This window comes from Arachis hypogaea, chromosome 3 (genome assembly GCF_003086295.3).
Source record: "Arachis hypogaea cultivar Tifrunner chromosome 3, arahy.Tifrunner.gnm2.J5K5, whole genome shotgun sequence".
Lineage (NCBI taxonomy): Eukaryota > Viridiplantae > Streptophyta > Magnoliopsida > Fabales > Fabaceae > Arachis > Arachis hypogaea.
In genome coordinates, this window is record NC_092038.1 from 71,324,504 (window position 1) to 71,338,968 (window position 14,465).

General features: G+C 36.9%; 1 protein-coding gene across 1 annotated transcript; it reads left to right on the plus strand.

Moving 5' to 3' along the window:
* Window positions 1-9,461: 9,461 nt before the first annotated feature.
* On the plus strand, window positions 9,462-14,031 carry LOC112790734 (importin subunit beta-1). The gene is made up of 3 exons (XM_025833271.3): window positions 9,462-9,956; window positions 10,751-13,170; window positions 13,266-14,031. The coding sequence occupies exons 2-3, from the start codon at window positions 10,757-10,759 to the stop codon at window positions 13,462-13,464; spliced, it is 2,613 nt and encodes an 870-aa protein (XP_025689056.1). The 5' UTR covers window positions 9,462-9,956; window positions 10,751-10,756; the 3' UTR covers window positions 13,465-14,031.
* Window positions 14,032-14,465: the final 434 nt, after the last annotated feature.

A 14,465-nucleotide genomic window follows, 5' to 3' on the forward strand; every position in this document is an offset into this window, starting at 1 on the left:
GATATGTCTTTCACATGACTTGTAGCAATAAAAAAACTATATCAGTTGCATGGCAGTTCCAAAGAAACGCACCTCGAGATCCAAAAAAAAAATCCGAAAAACTCTTTGGAAAAGGAGAGGTTTTTGGACAGCATTGAAAGCTTATTCATTAGCGCAATCAATTTCTACGGGAAATTCAAAAAGTTTTCTTATGAAAGATATTCAGTCCATCAGAATAGAAGTTAAAGAGGGTATTTCTACTCGTCGTATCCTTTATATGGAAATCATAGGACAGGGGGCCATCCCCCTGACTCGTATTGACGAGAATTTAACTTCACGAGAAATTGAACAAAAAGCTGCAGAATTGGCCTATTTCTTGCGTGTACCAATTGAATTACTTTGAAAAAAAGAAATGAAAATGAAAAAATGAATGCTTTCTTCGGAAAAAGAGATTTTGTTTTGATAGAAGGGGCCCTCTTTGGATTCGAAATCCGACTAATATTCATTACGCGAAGTGTTCCTCCGTGTATTCATTAAAAGGTCTAATTGCTTCGAATCTTAGTAATTGATGTCCTTTGATGAAAGAAAATAATATTGTATTTTTTCGTCATGCCAAAATTGGCAGTGGATTCTTTCGATTTTTAGTCTATTTCTTTATTGTTTCTAAATTCAAGAACTAATTCCCGAATTGAAAATAAAAAAAACGCGGGAATAGATTATAGATTTTCTATGACTTGTAATAGAACTTATGCTTGATAGAAACATTATTATCATCCTATATAGTTGACGGATGAGATAAAGCCGAAGTTGAGTTCGTTCATTAAATAAAGACGAAAAATGGCAAAAAAGAAAGCATTCATTCCCCCCTAAAATTTATAAACCGAAGTATTGGACCTCGGGTCGTTCTCCCTAGGAATTGTAATGAAGTGTCTTGTTATTGGTTGTGAGTTATAATTGGGGTTTTTAAGATTTTTAGACAAGAAATATAAATGGCAAAGAAAATAGACTAACAACTAGCAAGGCTCTTGGCAAGATATGAGAACTAGAAGTCCTATCCTAGTTATCCTCCTCAATTGTGTTGACAAATTGTCCATTGCTCCCACTTAGTTAACCTCTAACCATGGAGGAAAGTCAAGTGGATGAATCAATTTGATTCCTCAAGTCCTAATCAACTCCTAAAGGAAAGACTAGCTTTAGAGGCATTCAAATCAATTAGCAACTTCTAATTATCAATCAACAAAGGAATTAGATAACTCAAGAGTCACTAATTACTCTACCTAAGCCAAGAGGAACAAAACCTACACTAAAATCCAACCAAGCATTTCATCAAACACTTGGAAGGCACAAAAGAAAAGCATAGTAAATCAACAACAAGAATGAAATCTAACAACAATTATTTGAAAAGAATTAACAACAACAATTCAAGAAAACCACAATTATCATGAATTACCTCAAATTGCATTATTGAAAGAAAACAAAGGAACAACAATCTATCCAAAACAAAGTGAAGAATTACAATTATTAAAGCACATAACTAGAAAGAGGAAGAGCAGAAGATTAAGAATTGATAAAGGAAAAGTGAATCAAAGCATGAATTAAACCTAGATCTAAGAAGAGAGATTAACCTAAACCTAATCCTAATTCTAGAGAGAAGTGAGAGCTTCTCTCTCTAAAACTAACTAATCCTAATCCTAATGATGCTAAAAATGATTCTCAGATGTCTTCCCCTTCAATCCTTGATCCTTTTATTCCTTTCTATCAGCAATTGGCGCCAAAATGGGTTCAGAAACCCTTCCAAATCGTCAGGCACGTGTTGCTTTAATGAAGTCATGTGCCGACTGCGACGCGTGCGCGCCCCTGGCCGATTCTGCAATGTGCGCGCGAGCGCCTTGTGCGCGTGCGGGTGCTTGGCCGATTTCACTTCTTTGACTTTCTATTCTTCTCTCCACTTGTATGCTTCCTTCCTTGCTCCCTTTGATCCATGCCTAGCCTATTTCAATCCTAGAATTACTAGCAAACACATCAAGGCATCTTATGAAATCAAAGAGGAATTAGAATTCATCAAAATAAGACTTAAAAAGCATGTTTTTACACTTAAGCACAAATACGGGAAAGATTACAAAACCATGCTAATTCATAGGTTAAATGCGAGAAAAGGTCGTCAAAATACTCTAAATTCAATACAAGATAAACCGTCAAATTGGGGTTTATCAACCTCCCCACACTTAAACCTTAGCATGTCCTCATGCTAAAATAAGAAGGAACTAAGGGGTAAGACATTCATTAAATGCAACTAAACTGTATGAACCTTTCTAAATGCAACTACCTAAAGTGAATGCAAATGCTTAGTTCAAACAAATCAATTCCCAAGAGAACATGTGTAGGCACAAGAGCTAGGGCAATAGGGATCAAGTCCAAACCACAATTGTATTGAATTATCAAAAGAAATTCATGCTTGCAAGAATATAGATAATATGAGTGAACACATGTGATTGAAATTTTGAACCCTCACCGGATGTGTATCCGCTCTATTCACTCAAGTGTTTAGGGTTGATTCTCTCAATTCTCTTCTAATCATGCTTTCCAAAAATTTGATTTTCTTCTAACAATCAACACCTATTCAATGCATGCATACATTCATCATGAGGTCTTTCATTTAGGTTGTAATGGGGTTAGGGTCAAGGTAGGATCATTTATGGTTAAGTGGACTAGAGTTTAGATCTTGGATTAGCATAGACTTTCCCACCTAACTATATAATAATCTATACAAATTCAAACTACTCTAATTACCCATTCTTCACTTTTTCTTACATATTCATGCATTCTATTCCTTGATTTTTAACACTTATGCATTGATTCCCTTTATTGAGCTTTACTTTAGGGCATTTTGTCCTCTTTGATTGCTTTCTTTTCATTTTCTTCTCTCTTTTTTTCTTTTTTTTTTCATTTTCATTTTATTTTTCTCTTCTTTTTCTTTTCTTTTTATACTTTCTACAAGGGCATCAATTTCATAATGTCTTATACATTCAATCAATACATGAATATATTCCCAATTCCTAAATATAGAAGTGTACTACCCTTTTTATCCCGTCCAATGTTCCCAAGCCTTACCAACTTTGAATAATAAACACTCTCACTAGCCTAGGCTAATCAAAGATCCAAACAAGGGACTTTTATTGGTTTTTCGCCTTGGGCTTGTAATGAGCTAAAATGGGAATAAGTTGGTTAAGCGTAAGCTCAAAATTGGCTAACAATGGAGAGTAAAAGGTAGGCTATTTGGGTATGTGGACTAATGAAATAATGGCCTCAATCATACAAATGCATGAATACAAGAAATAAATGGACATATAGAATCAAGCAAATCAAGGATCACAATCATAGAAATGGAATAATTGCACACAAGAAGGAAAATAAGTGGTTATAAAATGTAACCACATCAATAGGCTCAAGTCTCACAAGCTTGTGTTCTAAGCTCATCAAACATGAATAAAATAGTAGATTTTTAGAATAAAGAGGCAATATTTTTTTCGAGTTCTTAATAAGGTAAATTCTAATTATTTATATGTGGTGGCAATACTTTTTGTTTTCTAAATGAATGCCTGAACAGTGCATATTTTTTATATTGAATTTTATGAATATTAAAATTGTTGGCTTCTGAAAGAATGATGAACAAGAGAAATATTATTGCTGATCTAAAAAATCATGAAATTGATTCTTGAAGCAAGAAAAAGCAGCAAAAAAAAAGCAAAAGAGGTAGAAAAAGCCAATAGCCCTTTAAACCAAAAGGCAAGGGTGAAAAAGATCCAAGACTTTGAGCATCAATGGATAGGAGGGCCCAAGGAAGTAAATACAGGCCTAAGCGGCTAGATCAAGCTGTCCCTAACCATGTGCTTGTGGCATGCAAGTCCAAGTGAAAAGCTTGAGACTGAGTGGTTAAAGTCGTGATCCAAAGCAAAAGAGTGTGCTTAAGAACTTTGGACACCTCTAATTGGGGACTTGAGCAAAGCTAAGTCACAATCTGAAAAGGTTCACCCAGTTATGTGTCTGTGGCATTTATGTATCTAGTGGTAATACTGGAAAACAAAGTGCTTAGGGCCACGGCCAAGACTCATAAAGTGGCTGTGTTTAAGAATCAACATACTAAACTAGGAGAATCAATAATACTATCTAAATTCTGAGTTCCTATAGATGCCAATCATTCTAAATTTTAAATGATAAAGTGAGATGCCAAAACTGTTCGGAAGCAGAAAGCTACTAGTCCTGCTCATCTAATTAGAATATGAGCTTCACTTAAAACTCTGAGATACTATTGCTTCTTTATTTCTTTCTATCCTATTTTATTTATCTAGTTGCTTGAGGACAAGCAACAATTTAAGTTTGGTGTTGTGATGAGCGGATATTTTATAGGCTTTTGGGGGGTAATTTCATATAGTTTTTAGTATGTTTTAGTTAGTTTTTAGTATATTTTTATTAGTTTTTAGGAAAAATTCATATTTCTGGACTTTACTATGAGTTTGTTTGTTTTTCTGTGATTTCAGATTGATGGTGTTTTTGCGGAAAAACGAATTTCCAACACACAAATCCAACCGGCAAGTGTACCGGGTCGTATCAAGTAGTAATAACTCACTTAGAGTGAGGTCGATCCCACAGGGATTGATGGATCAAGCAATTTTAGTGGGTGATTAGTTTAGTCAAGCTAACATTGAAGTGAATTTGGATGAAGTGTAGCCAACAGAAAGTAAATAGCAAGGAAAATTAAAGTGCAAAAAGTAAAATTGCAAGTAACTTAAAGAACAAGAAAGTAAAATAGCTGAAACTTAAATTGCAAGAAAAGTAAATTGCATCAAATGTAAAGGGGGCTGGGGTGCTGGAAATTAAATGAAAGCAGTAGATCCAAGCTTAGAACAATTGCAGGGAGATTAAAGTGCTTGAAAGTAAATTAGAAGCAATAGAAACAGAAAGGTAAAAATGCAGATGAAATAAAAGCAGCAGATGTAAACAGCAAGGCAAAATTTCTTGAAGGAGCAAACAGAAATTAAGTTCAGCTTAAGTGTAGAATAAAATTGAAAATCTCAGGAAATCATAGAGACTAGAAAACAAGTCTAGATCTCAATTCCTTCCTTGATCAAAGTAGAAGACAACTTGCAGAAGAGAAGAAAGATGAAAGCAGTAAAAGAAACTTCAGATCCAATTTCTCAATTTCCTCAATTATGCAGAAGAACACAAATGAATTTCAGATAGAGAATTGAAACAGAATTCCTTCAATTCTTGATCCAAAATTTAAACAGAAAGGAAAATTAAAAGAGAGAGCTATCTACTACTACTACTCCCTAATGGAGCCAGCCTTCTTTTCAATCGAGCTCCTCAATGCCTTTATATAGGCTTTACAAAATGAAAAAATGAAAATGAAATTAAAACAAATTACAAAAATGAAAATCCTAATTTAATTGATCCATGTGCCTTTGAGTGATGATGTGGGCTTTTCTTGCTTTGGATTTAAGGAGAAATGGGTTTGCTTGGCCTTGATTCAATTTGGAGAGGAATTGAATTTAAATGAGATTTTGGTTGAATTTTGGCCCATGATTGTTTGCTCCCAGGAGGCTGCCCTGCTCTTGTGGAGGGCAGAGCAGGGAAACTTTGTGTGGGTATCCAATTTGCGTGCCAAGGCTTGGAAGCATCAGGATGCTGCCCTGCCCTTGGGGAGAGCAGGGCAGTGGTGGCATGGTGCGTGCCATGCTTCCCTGGGCCGTGTCAAAGTTGTGTGCGCGCCTAAGCTCCTTGCCTTTACTTCCTTGAAGGTCTTGTGTTCGAACCTTGGTGAAAGCACTTGAGGAGCAATTTTTCCTTGATTTTCCATGAAGAGAGCACGACATTGCCCTGCTCTCCAAGAGGGCAGAGCAGAAAATTGAGCGCTACTTTGCTTTGGAGTGAGGCTCAAGCTTCGAGCCTTGGTGGAAGCACTTTGGTCCATTTTCGCTTATTTTTGACCCTTAAAGATGCCTTTCAATCATGCCTCAATTGTGCGCCAAATATGGATTGCTATATATCGTTGGAAAGCTCTGAATGTCAGCTTTCCAACACAACTAGAAGCACATCAATCGGACGTCTGTAGCTCAAGTTATAGCCCTTTGAAGTAGGCATGGTCATGCTGTGAGCGCCCAGATTTTAACTTAGCGAAAATTTGCTTCCAACCTCACTTTGTTTCATCATGATATTGCCCTGCCCTTGGCAAGAGCAGGGCAGTGTGCGCTGATTGCTTATTCTCCTTTGATTTGGTCATGGGCCACGCTTTTAAAAGCGTGGCCTAAGGCTCCAAAGTGTGCTCCAACTTCAAAGTGTGTCCCAAAGCTCTTTTTTTCTCCTTTTTTTGTGCTTCTTTGCTTCTTTTTCTTCTTATTTCCTACAAGATTTATAAAATTAAAAGATCAAGGAAATATACCAATTAAGTATAAAAGCATTCAATATTTAAGCACAAATCATCAATTTCTTGTATGAAAAAGCATAGAAAAATAGGTATATGATGACATGTCATCACAGATATTTTCTGGCTAAAATTGAGGGAGTTGAGCAAAAATCTGATTCAAGCTGAAAAAGGACTACTGATGTTGTTGGATTCTGACCTTCCTGCACTCGAAATAGATTTTTTGGAGCTAAAATAGTCCAATTGGCACGCTCTCAATTGGGTTGGAAATTAGACATCTAGGGCTTTCCAGCAATATATAATATTCCATACTTTGCGCGAAGATAAATGACGTAAACTGGCATTTAACGCCAGTTCCATGTTGCATTATGGCGTTGAACGCCAGAAACAGGTTACAAGTTGGAGTTGAACGACAGAAACAGGTTACAACCTGACGTTTAACTCCAAAAACAGCCCAGGCACGTGGGAAACTCAAGTCTCAGCCCCAGTACACACCAAGTGGGCCCCAAAAGTGGATTTCTACACTATCCATCTTAGTTTACTCGTTTTCTGTAAACCTAGGTTACTAGCTTAGTATTTAAACAACTTTTAGAGATTTATTTTGAACCTTATGACATTTTAGATCTGAACTTTGTATTCTCTGACGGCATGAGTTTCTAAACTCCATTGTTGGGGGTGAGGAGCTCTGCAGCGTCTCGATGAATTAATGCAATTATTTCTGTTTTCCATTCAAACACGCTTGTTTCTCTCTAAGATGTGCATTCGTACTTAACCATGATGAAGGTGATGATCCGTGACACTCATCACCATTATCAATCTATGAACACGTGCTTGACAACCACCTCCGTTCTACCTTCGATTGAATGAATATCTCTTGGATTCATTAATCAGAATCTTCGTGGTATAAGCTAGAATCCATTGGCAGCATTCTTGAGAATCTGGAAAGTCTAAACGTTGTTTGTGATATTCCGAGTAGGATTCAGGGATTAAATGACTGTGACGAGCTTCAAACTCACAAGGGTTGGGCGTAGTGACAGACGCAAAAGGATCAAAGGATCCTATTCTAGCATGAGTGAGAACCGACAGATGATTAGCCGTGCAGTGACAGCACACCTGGATCATTTTCGCTGAGAGGGCGGATGGTAGCCATTGACAACGGTGATCCACCAACACACAGCTTGCCATAGAAGGAACCTTGCGTGCGTGAAGAAGATGACAGTAGGAAAGCAGAGATTCAGAAGACAAAGCATCTCCAAAACTCTAATATATTCTCCATTACTGCATAATAAGTATTATTTAATCCATGCTCTCTTGTTCATTTGCAAGTCAACTGATAATTATAATTGATATCCTGACTAAGAGTTACAAGGTAACTATAGCTTGCTTCAAGCCAACAATCTCTGTGGGATCAACCCTTACTCACGTAAGGTATTACTTGGACGACCCAATGCACTTGCTGGTTAGTGGTACGAATTGTAAAAAGTGTGATTTACAATTTCGTGCACCAATATACATCCTAAGAGTAATTAAATAGATCTTAAGAACTAAATTACTATCTTACAACCTCATGGCCCAATTTTAATTATAGTAGTCATAACTTCAAAAAATAAAATGAACCTTTATAATAGAGAGATATCAAAAATGTAAAAAATTATTAGATAAAATAGTTTTATACTATTTATAGGATGCTAACATTCGTCTTTAAAATACATAATAAAATTATTAATTAAAAAAATTATAAAAAATATAAAATTTAAATTTTTAACATATTTATTATGTCATTTATTAAAGTAAAATATTAAAATTTTTTTATTAATAGTAATTTTAACTTGTGCTCTTAGAATATTAATTAGTTAAATCTTATATTATAATATATTTGTGATAATTATTCCAAAGTAAGAAAATAAAAAAAATGAGTAAATAATAATTTTTAACCACAAAAAATTTAGGTATAGACAAATTTAGTCATAAAAAAAATACTAATGCTGTATTTATGAAAGATAGATTTTAGCTAACAAAATTAACCAAAATCTAAAAAATTATTCAGAATTTTCAAATTATCCTTTTTAACAATTCTCCATCACCCCCATCCAATCCCACAATCTTTCTTCTTTTCCTTTTATCGCTACCATAACACCTATTTTTGACACCATCACCAATAAATTCTATTGAGTTTATTCTTTTTATTGTCCGTGTGCCAGAAAGAGTTGATTCAATAACTATAATGTCTTTCTATGAATTACATTATTGTAATGTCAAAATAAGGTTGTACACAACATTCACAAAAAAATTCAAAACACTAATTTTATTGTAGTATGCTGTCATTTTAATTTAGGATTAAATTTTTATTATTTTAAAGGATAAAAAAGTAAAAATTAGATCTTAAATTCTTACGGGAACTGAGATTTTGAGAAGGAACAAATGTATTGGTGGGATGGTCGAATGATTGCCACAGAAAGATGTGGCTTCCGTTTAAAATTAGTAAATTATCACTGTTTTCGAACATTGCAAAAGAGATGTTACGATTGACCATGATGGACCCCAAACAATGATGCTGAAATCATTGAGGATATGAAGGTGTGGAGGATAGAAAGAGGAGGGAGGCTCTAGAGTCGATAGAAGTAGCGTTGGTGGTGAATCAAACAACGAGGGAGTTGCCTGAAGTAAAAGATAAAGCTGACCAAAATGAGAAAAATGGTGAGTGAGTTGATAGAAGAGAATGAAGTTGGGCTGGTCAAATTGAAAGTAAGTGCAGTGGTAGAATAGGAAGAAAAAGAGAAAAAAAATTATGAAATTAGATTTAATAAAAAAAAGATAATTTAAAAATTTTGAATAATTTTTTAAGTTTTAGTTAACCTCGTCAATTGGAATATAGCTTTTGTGGGTACACTATTAATTTTGTTTTTTCATGGATATATTTATCCAATGCTTTGAATCTTTTGTGGTTAAAAATTAATTATTAATTAAAAAAAAAAAGCTTCTGAGGAATAGCGGTGATGATACAGTAGGTACTAAATAATTTTAGAAAAAGACATGGCTATGATAGCAATTATTAATCTCCATATCACACTAGTCAGTAGTCACTACAAAAATCAGACACCATTGACACAGCGCGTAGAAAAAAAAAATCAACCTATGCAAAATTTCTAGCCCATATCATATGGTATTCATTTTGAAACCCCACGCAGAACACACGCGCGCCGATCGTCGCGTGGCACCACTCGACACCGCTCGCACTTACAAAATTAAAATCCTAAGGTTCTGGCAGGAATATCAAGATCCATTAAGCAATTCAAAATTGAGCCGTTGATAGGAGGAAAGGAGGGCTGAGATCAATCCTATTTGAATCAACGGCGGATATTAGTTAGCATCAGTCCAGGAGTGTCGTACAACGAATATAAAAAAGGCGTATTGAAGAAACAAAATTTTAACACAGTTTCTCGTCTTTGCTTTTTCCCACACTCTGCTAGGGTTTCAGAGTCGCCGCGCCCCCTCTTCCGAGTTCAACTGGTTCCTCACTCCTTTCCCCTCAGCCGATTCCATTTCTCAACTCGCCGTGAGTTCGCTTCATTCATTCTGTCTTCTAATCCCTAAATACAAGCTTTTCGTTATTTTGGTTTGTTATTGTTTCATTATTATTCCTGTTATTACTAGTTCGAACTCTGATCCGTGGTAGTGATCTAGTCTTCGTTTTTGTATTTTATTTGACTAATTTGTATAGTATGCTTCCATTTCTGATCAGAACCAGTTCTATTTTGATTTTCCTAATTTTTCCCTCTTCTGTGTTGTTCGTTGGCCGATTATTTGAATCGGAATGTTTTTGAGTTAGTTATGGTCTATTAGTTTTGCTCAGGGAATGTGGAAAATGGATTCGAATTTATATTCCTCCTTGCATTTTTTCGGTCTGTTGGAACATGTGCGAAACAGTCGTCCAGTGTGCTAAAGATTACTTTTTATAAAAAAGCGTTTTGGTAGATGTTGTTATATACTTAATGATACATGCCCTTCTCAGTGGGACACTACTTGTATTACTGTTTCTCTTCTGAAGTTGGTTTTGATTGTTTCACCTAGTTCTAGCCGTATACCATACGTGGTACACCTGGCACACGCCATATGTGTTTAAATAATTACCTATCTTTTGTTGCCAGACATAATCTGAATCTGTTCTAATCTGGTGCACCCTGGAAATTAATTTGCTCACCGTTGTTTTGTAACTCTTTTTGTGTGGTTAAGTAGTGTTTTATCTATTAATTATTATAGCATCTTCACGTGCCTGATAAATTGCTGTTGCTAGTCTGTTAGGTGCAGTTTAGTGCTCCCTTTTAATGTGGTTATACATGTACTCTTCAGGTGTAGATGGCCATGGAGGTTACTCAAATTCTTTTAAATGCGCAAGCAGTTGATGGAGCGCTTAGGAAACAAGCAGAAGAGAATTTGAAACAATTTCAGGAGCAGAATCTTCCAAGCTTCTTGTATTCTCTCGCTGGGGAATTGGCAAATGATGAGAAGCCTGCTGAGAGTCGGAAGCTAGCTGGTCTAATTCTCAAGAATGCTCTTGATGCAAAGGAACAACACAGAAAGATAGAATTGGTTCAAAGATGGCTGTCATTGGACCCAACTTTGAAAGCCCAAATTAAAGCGTTGTTGTTGAGGACCCTTTCATCTCCATCTGTAGATGCTCGTTCAACTGTATCACAAGTTATTGCAAAGGTCGCTGGTATAGAGTTGCCTCACAAGCAGTGGCCTGAATTGATAGGATCCCTCTTATCAAATGTTCATCAGCTACCTGCTCCTACGAGGCAGGCAACTCTTGAGACTCTTGGGTACATTTGTGAAGAAGTCTCACCAGATGTGGTAGACCAGGATCATGTAAATAAGATACTCACTGCGGTTGTTCAGGGAATGAATTCTACAGAAGAAAACAATGATGTTAGGCTTGCTGCTGTAAGAGCATTGTACAACGCCCTTGGTTTTGCTCAGGCAAACTTTTCTAATGATATGGAACGTGATTACATCATGAGAATAGTTTGTGAGACAACTCTCTCTCCTGATGTGAAGATTCGACGAGCAGCTTTTGAGTGTTTGGTAGCTATTTCTTCAACGTACTATGAAAAATTGGCTCCATATATCCAAGATATATTCAACATCACTGCCAAGGCTGTGAAGGAGGATGAGGAGCAAGTTGCACTTCAGGCTATTGAGTTTTGGAGCTCAATATGTGATGAAGAGATTGATATATTAGAAGAATATGGAGGTGATTTTAGTGCAGATTCAGATATTCCTTGCTTTTACTTTATTAAGCAGGCTCTTTCATTTCTTGTTCCTATGTTATTGGAAACACTGCTGAAGCAAGACGAGGATCAAGATCAAGATGAAGGGGCTTGGAACATTGCTATGGCTGGAGGCACATGCTTAGGATTGGTTGCACGAACAGTTGGTGATGACATTGTGCCTCTGGTTATGCCATTTATTCAAGAGAATATATCTAAACCAGATTGGAGGCAGAGAGAAGCAGCCACTTATGCCTTCGGCTCCATTCTTGAAGGTCCATCCCCTGAAAAGCTTGAGCCACTTGTGACCATGGCTTTGAACTTCATGCTTACTGCACTGATGAAAGACCCAAGTAATCATGTGAAGGACACTACTGCATGGACTCTTGGACGTATGTTTGAGTTCTTGCACGGGACAGCTTTGGATACACCAATCATCACACCCGCAAACTGCCAACAGATTGTTACTGTGCTGATCCAAAGCATGAAAGATGTACCTAACGTTGCTGAGAAGGCGTGTGGTGCTCTCTATTTTCTTGCCCAAGGTTATGAGGATGCTGGATCTGCATCCTCTCCATTGACCCCATACTTTCAAGATATCGTTCAAGCTCTCCTCACTGTAACTCACAGAGAGGATGCTGTAGAATCACGCCTTAGAACAGCAGCATATGAAGCCTTAAATGAAGTAGTGAGGTGTTCTAATGATGAAACAGCTCCAATGGTGGTACAGCTTGCGCCTCTCATTATGTTGGAGCTCCACAACACTCTCGAGAATCAGAAGGTCTCATCCGATGAGAGGCAAAATGAGTTACAAGGCCTTCTGTGTGGTTGCTTGCAGGTCATCATTCAGAAGTTGGGTTCATCTGAACCAACGAAGTATCATTTCATGCAGTATGCTGACCAAATTATGGCTTTGTTTCTAAAAGTGTTTGCTTCACGTAGTGCGACAGCTCATGAGGAGGCTATGCTTGCAATTGGAGCTTTAGCCTATGCAACTGGTCCTGATTTTGCTAAATATATGACAGAATTTTACAAGTACTTGGAGATGGGTCTCCAAAATTTTGAAGACTACCAGGTTTGTGCCATCACAGTGGGTGTGGTTGGTGATGTATGCAGGGCATTGGAGGAAAAAATACTCCCCTATTGTGATGGGATAATGACCCAACTTCTTAAAGATTTGTCCAGTAATCAGCTGCATAGGTCTGTGAAGCCTCCTATTTTTTCTTGTTTTGGTGACATTGCCTTGGCAATTGGAGAGAACTTTGAAAAGTACTTGTTATATGCTATGCCCATGCTTCAGAGTGCTGCCGAGCTATCGGCTCATACGTCTGGAGCTGATGATGATATGACAGAGTACACTAATTCCTTGAGAAATGGAATCCTTGAGGCTTACTCAGGTATCTTCCAAGGGTTTAAGGGCTCCCCAAAGACCCAGCTTCTGATGCCTTATGCTCCTCATGTACTGCAATTCTTGGACAGTTTGTATATGGAGAAAGACATGTAAGTATACATTGGAATTTTCTGTTTATGAATTGGTTCCGTGGATTTAGTAATTTATGTTATTTTAATCCGTTGGCATCTCTGGTTCCTTTCAGGGATGATGTTGTGACTAAGACAGCAATTGGCGTGCTTGGAGACCTAGCTGATACATTGGGCAGTAGTGCTGGTCCGTTGATCCAGCAATCTGTGTCCAGCAAAGACTTCCTCAAAGAGTGTTTATCATCTGATGATCATTTGATCAAGGAATCTGCAGAATGGGCCAAGTTGGCAATCAGTCGAGCAATTTCATTTTGAGGCCTTTATTACTGTTTCAGAGGTCCTTGTTTCTTGCATACATATCTGCATCTGTTGCGTGGAGGTCTCAACTGCATGCCATGAGTCGGGTCATCACCATTTTTGGGCAAAGGTGTTTCAGTCAGTAGGTCCTTTCGCTGTCTGCATTTTCATGTCAGTAGCTTGGAGTCTGCGTTTTTCTTTCTTTTTCCCTTTTTAAATTTATCTTTCTGCATTTCAATGGGAGGAGGTCGGTGGGTGATGACCGATCTATCTGCTAACTTGGCAGAAAAGTTGCGGTTTAAAGGAAAGATGAAAAACCCGGTATTTTCACGATGGGGGAAGAACAAACAAACATTGCCTTCTCTATGGGGCTTGCGCGCCAGTATTTGGGTTGTTTGAGTTTCATGGGGGTCAGTCTTTTAGATAATGATGGGTTGGGGGGCAGAAGGGGGAATACATTATGTCTTTTTTCATTTTTTAACCTTTTTACTATTGGCTGTAGAGCGAAACAATCGTCTTCGTCCTTCCATGTGTTTGGAATAGGTAATGCAACAACATATTAGCCGTTCCTTGAAATTATTCAAATCATTGTCGTCAATGTCAATTTTTTAATTATTATTTTCCATGAGTCTATATTTCATCGGCCGTACTATAGTTTTTCTTCAAGGGCTTCTCCAAGTTTCCTAGCAGTTAATATTTTGTGAAATATTTATGTAAATAAATGATTGAAATTTGGTACCTAAACAAATTGTTAAGACTTGGGAGTAGTAGAATTTTGATACATCGTGCAATTCCACTAGTTCGGACACAGGTAAAGAGGCTGATCGTGGATGTAAAATTATTTTCCTGTAAAGAACTACTCTTCCTTGAGGATGTAAACGTTAACTCAATTGCATGCTTATGTTATTCTTGGGTAGAACAAAAGTTTAAATAATTTTTTTGAGGGAATCATGAAGTATTTAGGTTTATTCAACAATCATCATAATATATTAATACTTTAGGGTAAAGTACTAAATTAA